The 14,418-nt window shown below is 38.9% G+C and overlaps 1 protein-coding gene across 4 annotated transcripts in view; it reads left to right on the top strand.

Annotated features, from left to right (window-relative positions):
* Nucleotides 1-2,557: 2,557 nt before the first annotated feature.
* The window catches only part of LOC137139517 (copine-9-like), a 76,593-nt gene continuing 64,732 nt past the window's right edge, over nt 2,558-14,418 (top strand). Inside the window, exons 1-3 of one of the 4 annotated variants that reach the window (XM_067526861.1) lie at nt 2,691-2,708; nt 7,544-7,750; nt 10,519-10,559. In XM_067526861.1, the coding sequence (XP_067382962.1) occupies nt 7,671-7,750; nt 10,519-10,559 (121 nt within the window). In that variant the 5' untranslated portion in view covers nt 2,691-2,708; nt 7,544-7,670. Of the gene's footprint in view, nt 2,709-7,295; nt 7,751-10,518; nt 10,560-14,418 lie in introns of those variants that run through there. The other 3 variants (XM_067526862.1, XM_067526863.1, XM_067526860.1) reach the window with 3 other exon arrangements.

Here is a 14,418-nt window from a genome sequence, read left to right as displayed (position 1 = left end):
AAAGCACAGCGATTATGGGAGAGTGGCTCTAGTACATTCCAGGAGCAACATCTGTGATCTCTGTCAGGTAGACTGGAATCCTAGGAACAGCTTAGAAACTGTGCAGGACCCTCAAGCTTCCAGGCCTCCAGTAGAGGACCCTAGTTTGGAGGAAAAAAGACCATCTGCAGGGGCAAATCAGTTAAAACCATTAGTCTCAGATTTCAATGTGATTGATCATAATTAATCAACCAACCCAAATTTGGATCTGACTTGACTCAGGTCATCTCATTCAGATGACGGCTCAGAGAGAACGCAGATATGTGGTTACATTTAGGAAATAAAAGTGTTTCTCTTTTAAACATCGGCCTTTCAGAGAGCTTAAACAGGTTTAGTTTAGAGTTTAGTTCTGCCTATTCATGAGAGGCTGAAAAAAATACGAGTTTCCTTTGTCTAGAGGAGAAATGTCTTGAAAATTGATTAGGCGGATTTTCCAATCACCATATGCTCAGGAATGTTAAATCAGTAAAATGTAACAGAATCTGAACGTTTTCAATGGCATTAAATCAGCAAACAAACAAATGAATATATTTAAACATAACCAGTGAGTATGGAATTAGTCTGCAGGCTAAGTGAAATAATATTTTTGAGAACTGTTTAAAGTCTTCATGGTCAATACAAGGTTTAAGAGCTCAGATTGACCTTAGTTACTGTGCACATTATTTTCTCAAATATTTAAGTTTCCTGTACAATTTTTATTTTAAGTTCTGAACATGTTGGACATGTGGAATATATTTGATTATGTTTTTACAGTAATCACTTCATCAGCCACTTTATTATTTTATTTCCGTATTGACATGTGTAGATTTTAAGTCCTTAAAATGTCCCCTTGGTTAAGAGTAACTGTATTTCCTACCTCTCCTTTTGGGGTCAGTTTAAACTGGGATAATCAAATCTTTCACTGCAGCCTTATGCCTGCTACAAAGCCCTAGATCCACCATATCAGGTTTGGGTCAGTTTTCCCCGCATCTGTTTTGGGTTGGGTCTAATGTTTTAGATGCATGGAGCTATAAGTCACTTTTGTAAATATATAAGCCAGACCAACCAACCTGTTTATATTTAAATTATCTAGATTATTGGAAGATGTGGTCTGTGTACATTTTCCCAGCCCTTTTTAACCAGGTTAAGCCGTTCTATCTGTCTGAGAGACAGAGCAATGTCATCATGAGCTTGTCTGAGGATTCCATCTGCTGGAAGAAGAATGAATTGCAATTACATGATGGCATGTGTTATTTCAATTCACCCAAAACGGTCTTTGGGTTTTAAACAAAGACCAATGAACTCTCAATGGTCGTTTTCACCAAATACCTGCAGAAAAATTTGCAATGATTGACACCCCTGAATATTTTTTAAGGCCAGAATAATGAAAACCACATGGGGTCAAAATAAACTTGTGTGTGAATTCATGGTACTGAAGGAACATTGAACATGTTTTGTTTTGTATCTTAATAGTAATTGGAAAGCGACGGAGCACTATGGCAGGCTTTAAATGTCCAGAAAATATTAGAGTGATTAATGTATTTTCAATGGAAGTTGTTGATAATAGTAAAAATTTATATATATATATATATATATATATCACCAGGCTTATCCTTTGAGAGCCCTTTAGTGTGCATAACTGCAGGGGATCATTTCTTAATTTTTTAAGAAACGCAGCAAAGCCAAACGTTATAACTCTCCTTTCCACTTTTAGTTTTAAGAAAATTAACTTGCCGCTTGAAGTAAAGGCCGTTGCCATGAAGGAAAACAATAAATCTGAATGTAAATAGTGATGGTTTTTATTAGCATCCCCGAATTTTTATGAGACGCCGATCAGTCATCAGTTTTACTTTTTGTCTGAGCTGTGCGAAGGGGGATCTCTCGAAACAGCAGGCACTTTCCTAACTGCGATGCTCTGAGACTCCCACCAGTCAGAAGCAGGCAAGAACTCTTCACTGTGAGAGTAAACACGTGCTGTAAGAAGTCATAACCTGGTAGTCTAGATACTTTTGGACAGTTTAAAATCTGGATAAAGGTTGGTTTAAGCAAACAAATACTACACTGCACTTTATGTTTACAGCCGTTTAAATGCTGTAAAGTACAATACTTGTGGCCAAGCCAATTTCTGTACAGAGAAAAATAAGGTGCAGTGTTGTGGACTGAACAACAGAGGGGAGTATGTCATCAAAGCTGGTACAGTTTTAGAACAGACTGTTCTTTCGTTCAGCTCACTTTCCCCATTGACTATTTACTGGTGATTCCACCGTATTATCACAGCCCTTTTCTGCTGTGAGCATTCGGCCCCATCATTTTCAAAACTAAGCTTGCGCAAATAAAAATAGAGACTTTGCCATCTGGATGTTTTGAAACCTGAACATGTGGAACACAGGAGTAGTGACTGAATCAGAAAAAATAACTTAGAATCGGCCCTGTAACCTCATCTAGGGCTGGATTGGGATGTTTGTCCCACAGCTTTAATTTTTCCCCCTTGTTGTTGGGTGTCCAGTGTGCCGTTCCACTTGTCTCTTCCTGCAGAATCCTGCTGCAGTTGATCACAGGCTGAATGTTGGCGGTGGTTGTGCTGACTTTGGGGCATTCGGACACAAGCCCTGCAAATCAAATATGCCGTCACATCATCAAAGAAATTGCACACTGGGGTTTCAGCTGGAAATTGGGAGCAGTCGTATTTGGTGAGACAAGATTCAAACTGAAATACAAAAACTAAAGCAGAGGCCAAATGATTAATTTGATAAATTTGCCAGTGTAAAATAGGGAGCATGGCATGGTTCATGTGACTGTTTCTTTCACATTTATTTTGCACTTCTTCCTTTCTTTTTTTTCATTATAGGATTCCGTTTATTAGCCTCTTTAAGTTACGCACTTACAGATTTCGTGTTAGTTTTTTTCCTTGCTATAATCAGCGTGTGTTTGTGTGAACCATGAAATGTGTCATTTACCAGGATCAGACTATCATCATATCCTAATCAGACAGAATTGTGAAGCCAGCGAGACAAAAAGCAAGCTGCTATTTACAGATGCAGATACATACAGTCCGCAACAAATTATATGTTCCCGAACATACATCACAAGTCTTTTAAGAAATCTGTGGTCCAAAGGTGAAAATCTGTTAATTTATTACAGATTTGTATATTCTCTACTCATTTTATTAAATGCATATTGCTTAAAGATTTGAGTAAAATAGTATACAACTGAGGCCATTAGGCAAACTATTAAAGAGTAAAGTAAAGAGTAATGTCTTACAGTTTGTCCCATTGATGACATCATTACACAAAATCATATATACGAAGCATAGAAACGTACATTGTTTGCAAAAGTAAGAACAAGTATCACTTTAAGGGACGATGTTTGATGTTTGTGGAATACTCTGTTTAAAGTAATGCAGGTTTTTTCCCACAAGAAACCACATAATTCACAAAATCATCATCGTTTCTGCAGAACCTTTTGTAGACTGAGGCTGACGATGCCTATAAGATCTAACAATTTGGCCTTCTATCACTGACGTCTAGTACTTACTGGTGTGGTCAATCTTGACCTCTACTCATTTTGTACTTAGAACATGTTCCTGTTCTGCCAGGTGACTACCTCTGTGCTGTCTTTCAGTCCAGCTTTGTCCAACCACTAGTAGGATTTTTGTAGGATAGCAACTACTTTTATATGCTGATGGTACATAGAAGAAGCATAGAGGAACAAAATTAAAACCACTGTAGTATCAGGCTGCAACATCACAAAATAAAAACTTGAAAGGATTCTGAACACTTTCTGAATGTAGTATATACATTTTCCACGATTGTACTGCCAGACGTTGTGCTCCTTAATGATGTGACGCACGTGGCTACTATAATAAGGAAGTACATGTGTGACGTTGTCCCTCTAGGTACCTTTTTTGTTCTTATATAATTTATCTGGTTACTTAACTGTACTCTTTAGAGAAGATTTTCTTCCTAACCCCAACACATTTTCAAGTCATTCCCATGGCATCCAATAGTTACGTCAAAGGTTCCCTGAGGCGTCAATATGATACACGAAAGGACGTAAAAAGGCGTTTTGGACAAATCAGTGAATTGAAGCCAAAGTTCGCTATTTTACCACAACATAACGTAAAGTTCATAACATAAAGCTCATTTAGTACCTAAATTAATCTAATCATAATGTCTTTGTGCCTAACAGTGATGACCAAGCCACTTTCTTTACAGTTTTAATCCAGTATTTCTGACAGTTGTGAAGAGAAAAATAATAAAAGAATATTGGCTGTGATCATAAATGTTAATCAATACAGCTCGAAGATGAAATAAAACAAATTCCCAAGTCATCCAACAATTGGCACTAGAGGAGAAATCTAATTGAAATCCAATTTGAAGTTCAATAGACTTCAGATGTTTAGGTGTCAGAATATTTCAGTCTGGACCAGAATGGTGGAACAATTGACTGAACAGACTGACAGACTAGTACAATAACAGTAAAGTTAAGGGTTAGTGGATTTAAAAAAAAAAAAAAAAAAAAGAAGATAAATAAGACTGTCTCTACAAAACAATTTGAAGAATAATATAAAAGCATAATGATGAAGTAGACCGTTTTAAATGTAGTGAAACGTTGGTGAGAAAAAACACCCGAGACCCACGAAAGAACTGAAAGAACCAGACGCAAAGTGAAGCAAACAGCCATAGCTGTGTGCATAAGCTTCATCCCTGCGATGTTTATCCGCACCTTTTGACCCCAGAGCACCCAATTTTCTGTGGCTGCGGTATAATAATTCCTATCCCTTCATGCCTCGTGAAAAAACAAATACAATATTTTTCTGTGTAGATTACGTGTTACGTATGTACATTGAGACTATATGGTTTTTTTTGGTTGTGGTTGTCATCACCATTTTCCTCTGAGGACATTTTGAGCACAGTGATCTATACTAGGAATAAGGAACTGAAATCAGAGTGGTCAGAAACACCCACAGAGCATCAACAAAAGATTTTTTAGCAGGTGAATTTTTTCAGTTTACATTCATGCTCGAGGCTTTTACTATTCATCACCTGCTCCCCTCTGCAGTGAAATGGAAACTAAGCAGGATTTCTCTTCACTGGATAATTAGCTGCCACTATACACACACACACACACACACTCCACTTTATCATCCAATCATGTACTCTTATAAATCACCTAGTGACAGGGGAGAGCCAAAACCGGGTAAATAACAAGACATCCTCTTCTTTCATCTCCTCTTTCATTCTCCTATTTGTTCGTTGTCTATCTCACATGTTCTTCATCTCTGCCTGTCTGTGTGTTGCCTCACTCGCCATTTCTCTTGCCACTGTTTTCCTTAGCCCATAAAAATTTTCAATTTCTGCCTGATCAGCTGCAAAATTGAGTGGATCCACACACACACACACACACACAGAGGAACATAGCTGGGAACAACATCTATTTGTCATTGCTGGTGTGTGAGAAGGCCCAAAAACAACTACAGTCACACTCACTGCATTACGGCCGCTTTGCACACACACGGATTTGACCTGTATGTCGCACACATACAGGTTGCCATGGTGTCTTCCTCACCTTCAATCTTAGACTAAACGTGAACATTTCCTTTGTAGCACTGTTTATACACTCTTGTCTCTCTTCTGTCTCAAATTGTGAAGCCCTTTGCAAGCGTGGCTTTCCAAAAATACATTTCAAATGCAGCTTTTTTTTTTTTTTTCTTCTTTTTTATTTTTCGAGGCGGCAGCTTTAAAAATGTTATTTGGGTCATGAGGTCCCAGTGGGAGGCTTTAAAGATTGTGTGATGATGCTCTCAGGAGAGCTGATTAATAGAAAATTACTGAGTAGTCCTTCCAGATTTAGAAGCGCAGACATCTCGTTAGAAGATGACAGCTCTTTTCTTCTAGTAGTCTAATTGACCGTGGGTGTGCCAGCCTGACTGTTTGATTACCTGCTCCAGTGAATGTATGCGGTATATGATGTAAAAGTCCCTTTTGTTCAAGGTGAACAATGTCTAGAGTTGCAGTGTTAGAAGCAGGGAGAGGAAGAGAGGGTCTGGAGCGGATGGTTATTCCTGCAGGGTTTCCCACAGGTGAATAGTCTCTGACGGCCTTTTAGTCAGATTGTTACCCTCAGGTTAACTGTATAACTCCAACAGGAAACTTGTTGTCCTGTGGTTCATTACTGTGACTAGATTACTGCCATGGAGCCCGGGGAGTAAACAAAGATGCTGTTAGGACCCTATATGTCCCCTCGTCCACCTGCCACTCTTTATTTATTGTGTTTCTCACTGCGCGGTTCACATAACGTACAGAGAGATTATTCAGCACTGTGCACGGCAGCAACACCCAGCTCAGGGTTTTTTTGTGTTTCAAACCAAATCGTTGTGACCAATCAATCAATCAAAACTTTATTCATGTAGCACCTTTTGTACAGATTAATGCAATTCAAAGTGCTTTACAGATGATTGAACAATTACTAATACACAAGACTATTACAAGAGACATAAGAGCAATGAGTTTTCTGTTTAGTTCTTTTTACATTCACTGTTGTTTTGATGTTAAGTTTAACACGTCTTTTTATAATACATGGTATTTAAAATACTCATGAAACAACATGTTGACCTAAAGCATAATTTAATTTAATTTTAGGTAACACTCCACTTATTTGTACTGTGAATTAGTGACTTTAAGCGTAACCATTACTGACTTTCTCATAAGGTTGGTAGTCTGCCATTTTTGTCTACAACCAGGGACTCTTACCTCCTGATGACATCATCCAGAGGAGTTTTTTCAGTTAAATGCAAAGTTCTATTAATATGTGAGGGTGAGCACTCAGTTAAAAGTGTAACATCTGTGAAGTCACACTTTCATGATATGTTTTGCACTTTTATTTTAGTGTGTTTTAAATTATGGAAAGAAAGCGCAATTAACCCGCATATTCACTGACACAACAACGACGCTGTTTATTGCTGCAGCATATGTATCGGACAGAAAACTATTATTATTATTATTAATAAACACGTCTTTGTGCTACAGAACAGAAAACACTTTTGGACACAAAAGGAGAAACTTTACGTCGGGAAATGAGACCGAAAGAGCGACATTGTCTGATTTAACGCTGTCAAGCCCGTTAATGTACATTTGAGACTAAAAAATTCGGTGGGATTTGCCGGTAATAGCCTCAATAACCGGCGGCGGCGTGTAAATGAATAAACGACGCACACACACACACACACACACACACACAGAGAGAGAGAGCGAGAGAGAGAGAGGGGGAGACGCATAGCTGTGATGTTGCCGGTGCCTCCGGTTGGCTGCGCTCTCCTCCTCCTCCTCCTCCTCCTCCTCCCCCTCTTCCTCCCCGGCGCCGGACAGACACGGGGAGCGCACCATGAACGCATGAAGAAGGATGGATGAACTTTAAATCTGCCTCCCAACTTTCATTGCCTCTCACTCTCCTTCTGTCTGTCCTCTTTCCCTGTCTCCTCCCCTCCTCCAACTGCACCCCCCCCCCCCCGAGCCCCCCGCTCCAGAAGCGACAAAGAAGAGGAAGATCTCCACAATGGATTTACTGCGCGCACGATCCAATGATCAATGATCGCTTTTTTTCTTTCTTTCTTCTTCTTTCTTTGCGGATGCTCATTAGCGTCTTGAGTCGAGATGATGGCATCAATAGGGGAATTCGACCCTCTCAACACCAGAGTCCCTGCAACTAAAATTGAAGTTACCGTATCGTGCAGGTAGGTTCCAACTCTCGTGTGTCTGTACATGTTGAGAAATGTCACCTTAGGTCCAGGTTAGAAGTAATGGAACCCGCATCGAAGTGTGTGTGTGTGTGTGTGAATGTCTAGAGAGTTATTTTTTCTTTTCCTATTTATCTATCTATGACACGCTCAAACAGGCAAGTGCAGGTGCCATCATCAGATCCATCAATGCGTTTCTCTCCCATGTCTGACCTTTTACTTCCATATGCCCTTTGCTCTCAACATAAATGATTAAATCTCAGCAGCAGCCTCCGATGTGCGTCTCATCCATTATGAGTCCGTTAGATGCTCTTCATTTTTTGATTACCAACTAGTCTATGGGTGTTGAGCTTTTTGCAAGTTGCACAGCTGTTATATGTAAAATGTAGTAATAAAACTAGGAAATTCTGTAATGACCCTCAGAAATACATCATTATACTTTGATGTCTGTCACACTGAAACAAAACCAGCACTTACATGCACCTGATTTTACTGTTCGTTGGCAGGTTTCCCTGACTGATCGGTTGGCTGCTCTGCTTACCGACTGACTGAGTGACTGAGCAGCAGAACTCAGTCATGGGTTTTTTTGGAGACTGGCAGCCTGCCTTCCTGGTGTTGTGCTCACTGTCTTTCCAATCCACTCCTGAATAATGAATGGCAGTTGCCTGTGTACGGTCCCTCTGAGATCAGAGGGACAAACCACACCTGGGAGAAACAGTGAGCTTATCAAGTTAACATCATACTTTTCCCCCTAAAATTATTCAGATTTTTTTTTTATTTGGCAGGTTATTGTTTTGCCTTCAGGCAAAGACAGGCTGGTTGTTTCCCTCGATTTCCAGTCTGGGTGCTAAGTTCAGCTGCACGGTTTTTAGCTTTGTAAATTTAATCTACGATTATGAGTGTTGTCAAACTACTACTGTAACTCAGCAATAAAATGAATTTAATACGCTGCACTGCATGGACAGACAGTACCCAGCTTTGCTTCTAATTGCTTCCGAGGGGCACTTGTGGTTAAGCATCAAATCTGCCACCAAGAAAATATCTTCCCTGCAGACGTCCATTATAAAAGACACGTATAACACTGTTGGTAGACACCTCGAACTGCAAAGTTGGTTAGTGCTCTAAGATTGTTGTCGCATTATTTAAAAAAAGACTTAAAATCGATAATAGACACTTTTTCAGTGCATTGGTTGAAATGTGCCTCAGCAACTCCCATTTCATGTATGCAAGTACGCTAAAATGCTGCGTTTGTTCATGCTGTGCACAGGAAATCAAAATATAGAAATAATGAATTTAATAATACATTCATTATTTCTACAGTGCGGTCAGCTGTTACTTGCAGTCAGTGTGGGGACATTGTGGACAAATAATCCGCCTATTTCTCAAGTCCTCCAACCTTAACAACCATAAGGCTTGTTGGTCCCAACCCTCTCAAAAGACCCCCACAACTGCTGAAATAACGCCCCCCACGTAGTGAGGCAAGTTGATATTGTCTCTTACAATGGGACCAAAATAGCGGCTGATAATAAGATTTAAAAAATTCAGGGTTAAATGAACACGGTTAGGTGTTAGATGCTTTACCTAAAGTTACTGATTTGTCTCATATTACGTGATTTGTTACAAAGCAACATAAAGCTGCTTTGTTCACCCACCCATGGAAACTTTGTATGTTGGTGCACGCTAATATGTTTATGTTGCCAATTTTTGCCCGTTAGTGCAAAAGACCAACGTACTGTAGTCATATATTACAGAAGCCACACTAACTGGGTAGTTTCTTTTAAAAAGTCACAGTTTCATTGAATTTAAAAAGCATTACGTTAAAAGGAAGGACTAGTAACTTATGCTATTTTTGTTCTGCTCTCAAACGGTATCTTTGCAAACTAAGATTTGGTCTAATATAGTAAAAGCCTAAAGACATTTGTCGTGCTTTTTTTTATGGTCCTGAAGAGAAGGGTTGCAGCTTTAACTTTTGCTATTTCACCACCCTCCTGTTGCATGAAGTCATGACACTGTGTCAGCTGAGACACGGTACATCCAGTATACGTAAATGCAAACCAGTTAAAAGAAATAATCTAGTTTGTCTCCCTTTAATGAGCCTACAGTACAAATACTGTGTCAGCCTACAGTATTTCTTGTGCTGTGGTTTGTGTACACGTTTTAAAACTTTAGTTTCGTGAAGTGTGTGCAGCACTCGTTAGTCTGTTGGTGTTTGAACAGTATTTTTTTTCTCATCCAGTGTGTAGGGTCTCCATACTCCTCTCTATGCTCTTTGTTTATGAAAAAAAGAAAAAAAAACGCTTCCCGTGTCCGAGTCCAACTAGGTTAGTGTAATATGTGAGTGGTCCTTCTCTAAGTGCTTCTTCTAATTAGATTAGCTGCTGCTGCCTTGGCCACAGTTACATTTTACTGTGACGGCTTTGTCCTTTTCAGCAAGAAGTTGAAAATACTGTCGGTATTTCCCCCCTTGATAAATGTGGGTGCGTCGTTGGTGATTTTTCACGAAAGAATGGGTGCTAAGAAAAAACTATTGAAAAAGTGGTGGGAAATTATTAACGTTACCTCATGATACTAACCAAATCAAATTGCGGAGTAGGAGTATTCCTACATAGCTTGCTACTTTGGTGATGTTACCATATTGTATAATGTTGACCCCATCACCTCTAGGGACTTTGAGTTTCTATTACTTTATTACTTTATAACTCACCTCCCTCTTTACTACAAAGGAACAGTGAAGTGGCTCACCTCCTGTTTTTGTGTTTCCGCAGGAGTCTACTCGATGTAGATACATTCTCCAAGTCAGATCCTGGTATGTATGAACTCTTATTATCTGCAAGGAATAACTTTAAAAACCAATATCTATGCATTGTATTTTTTTTAAATGGGGAAATATATTAGGTTCCATTGCTATGTATTTGTCCATTTCTTTGTATCAGTATTAGTTGTGCAACAAGACAAGCAGTAGAGGACATAATGAATTGTGTTCCACTCTTCTCTGGCTCTTGCACTGGTAAATAATCCCGCAGAAGGTCAGAGCTATCAATGGTTGCATACACTGCTGATAAAATACAAGAGTGGAAAAGGGAGAAGGAAGAACCACAACTAGACTAAGGCCTGGAAAAGTCAAGGTTGAAGAAAGGTCAGAATGTGCGGCTGGCACGGCTTCGGTAGTTCTGGGCTGTAGAAAAATGACAGGGAAAGAAATTAAGGGAAGAGGATGTCAGAGGTGGGGGACAATGTGAGGGTTAAAAAACCTGCCTCTGAAACTGCATTTACTCTTTCTAGTGTTCTAATAAATTCTATAACGGCCTGTCATAGGAGAAGTCTCAGACGCTGCAGACAGGTATCTGAATAATACAAGTTGAAAGGGAGTATTCTAACCAAATATGTACATAGTTTACTAAAACCTCAGTAAGCAAACTATGACCAGAATTATGGGTTTATCACATTGAATATGGCTCCTGTTCATCATCTATTACAATCTGCTCATACAAAGTCTATTTGCCACAAAATGCAGAATGTGCCCACATAAAATGAACACATTTGTCATTTAAAACTAAATTAGAAAAACAGACCATTGCGCAAATTACTGAATGGCTTTTAAAGTTCAGAGTGAAGAATTAGTGATTACTTCTGGAGAGAAGCTACATAAAACTAAAATAAATACTGAAGCTGCACAGAATTGTGTCAGTCCTGCTGTCTGTGCATCCTGAATTCATAAACGTGTCTATAAACTGAGGTAATAACTTGAGGACCAATAAGAGAATAAAGCAAGCAGGGCAGAAGTAGACAGTTCAAAGAGGAATTATTATGAGAACTTAACACAAAACCAGGTGGCGCAGGGTGTTAGAAAATAAAAACAGGACAGGCTTCGGCCTTCTGACTGAACTTTTCTTTGATTGAAAACGTTACTCATCAAATTCAACTGCCTGTTACTGTACAAGGGAGAACAGACACACATTTCCAACATATTTAGGACAAAAACTCTCAGCAGCTATTTTTAAGTCCATAATAAAATATACACAAGCATCGCAGCAAAACGTGGAGCAGATGAGGCAATATGAAAAAAACTGGAAAGTGTTTCAGGTGGAAAACTATTCAAAGTCGAGGAGCTGAGTAAAGAAAATTACATGGAGTGCTCCTTCTCAGCAACTGGTAAATCCAAACTTCTTGTTACAAAGTTTTAGGTGTTTATGTCTTTTGCCCTCTTGACACTAAAGCTTTCTAGTCTTACCACTAAGTGCAGCAGCTGAACAGAAAAGCCGTGTGGTACTTTTGAGACCTTTCTGAAAGAAAAATTACCCCAAGTCAGCCAGACAGCCTGGCTTTAAATGAGTTACACACATCGCGGGCGTACAGCACAGCTGTCCAACTCCTCGCCCAAGCTGATCTTCAGGCCCTGCTGCTACCGTCTGTGACCGGTATCAACAGATGCCGCAGCAGTGTGAGGCTTACCAGGATCCGACAAGTACAGACAGGGGTGAGGCAGTGCATCAGTCTTTCGCTGAGCCCGAGCAGGATAAACAGATGAAATGAACAGTGCCCTGTGCTGTTTGTACTACACATATGTGTGCACAGCAGCTGGAAGGTGTCTTATGAAGTGACACTAATAACAGCTTTAGACTAAGAAACGCAGCACATGGAAAAGGAAAGAGAGATGTTCAAGACGGAAAGCTTTGTGCTTTGTGGCGAGTTTCACTTTACCCTGGAATTTAATTAAAATTAATTAATTAAAATATGAAATTGCACTGAGAATCTAATATGCAGCATTAACAAAAATTTGCAAAGTCTGAAATGAAACATTTGCATAAATCTGTATCTCTAGAGGGGATCACAAGTAAGTCTGAATATCCAGTAGGTACCGTTGGTTGGATGTGCAATATTAAAAGCAGAGCTAGAGCAATAAATTGGCCAGGCTGATATTAACCTGTCTGTTTCTATATTAAACCTTCTTGGGGTCCTGACCGTCCTGCTTTTATGCTCTGACCTCTGAGGTTTCAAACACTATAATTATATAAAGTGTGCCATTTTGCACCACCTTGTGAACCACTACCATCTGACCTGGCTGGCTCTAATAAATGCTTAATAACGTTATATAACACATCCATTAACTACTAGACCTTGTAAAAAAAAAAAAAAAAAAAAAAAATTGATATGTTTTTAATGCAAGGTGAATTTCCACTATGGCTCCAAAGCATCTAAGACTGACACGGACCACCCTACCAGCAAACGTGTCTCTATATCCATCTTCCCACAACATCTGCTTGGAAAATAACAACACAAGTTTTCTTCCTGGTTTGGCAGGCAGCTCCTGGGAAACTGTAAATATAAATGGATGCTGCCCATTTAAATCCAAGCAAGCACATATATTACTGATACATTTATTGAGGCTAGGAAAGGTCTCAAAGACACAGCCATCTTGATTACGATGCTGTGAAACCCTTCCTTTTGGCATCTGATTCCATTCCATACATCTTGATTATCACTCAAACCCACAGTATTTTATTGTCTGACGTGCTCCCTTATTTATCCTTAACAGTTTTATCTGAACTAACATTTCGTCAAACAGCTGATATTGTAGTAAAAGTATCACTTTCAGTTTGTATTTAGTATTTTGACTCAATACACAGGTGTCTACATAAGTTGGACCACAACCTCTTAAGCTGTCAAGTCTCGGTGGTTTATGACAGGAAGGAAGTCATTAACTGTGTGGGTGCCATACAGGAGAGGGGGGATTAACCCACTCAATCAATCAACGTATTTTTCCACTCGCTTTAATTATTGAATCAAATTATACCTGCTTAATCAGAGCTACATGTAGCGGGAACTGCTGATTGTGTAACACACTGTACCAAAATACACTGGTGGCCCTTTCGAGGATCCAGAAAGCAACAATATGGGCTGTACTGTCCGCTGGAGAAAGAGTTTGATAGATTCAAAGATCAGAGTTAATTGCAATCAGTAAATGACTAAGGATATTATTACGACTCACATGTCCTAATGTCATATCCTATTAGAGTCAGTATGTGCAAATTGGAAATGGCCAACATACTGTACATGTATGTCGCATTATTTTTGTGTTTGTTTGTAGGTTATGATCTGTAATAATGAAAGTGAAATGCAGCTTATGTACACGGCATCTAAATGACACATCTAATCAGTTCATGGCAGCTATGAACTGATTAGACCACAAATCTTTCCCAATACCATCAACACAATATCACATCTACTTCTTTATCCTCCTTTTTACATTTTGACATTTACTGAGCCTAATTTACTATGCAACTGCTTATCTCTGTCTTTGTTGTGAATTAAATATTGTTATTTGCCAGTAGTGTTTGAATATATTACTTTGGACTTTTTGAAATCTGATGACTGTTTTTCATTATCAGCGACTTGACCCAAAACTCAACAGACTCCTATTGAAATAGAATTTGAAATAGAATTTCATAGAAATATACTCCAACTTATCTTAGTTGACAGATTTTAGAAAATATGACAGCTATTTAAAATTGAATAGGAGAAGTATATTGATGGTATAACAGTGTGTTTATGAAAGTATGTTTGCTGTAATTAATACATAAATTATCTAGTTTTTTTACAACAAATAGTCCTAAACAAATTATTATTGAGGAGATGTAAAAATCCATTCTTTATGCATGCAAAGA

The sequence above is a fragment of the Channa argus genome, chromosome 13 (assembly GCF_033026475.1).
Source record: "Channa argus isolate prfri chromosome 13, Channa argus male v1.0, whole genome shotgun sequence".
Taxonomy (NCBI): domain Eukaryota; kingdom Metazoa; phylum Chordata; class Actinopteri; order Anabantiformes; family Channidae; genus Channa; species Channa argus.
Note: the sequence above shows the minus strand (reverse complement) of the source record. Positions and strands in the feature narration are given on the sequence as shown.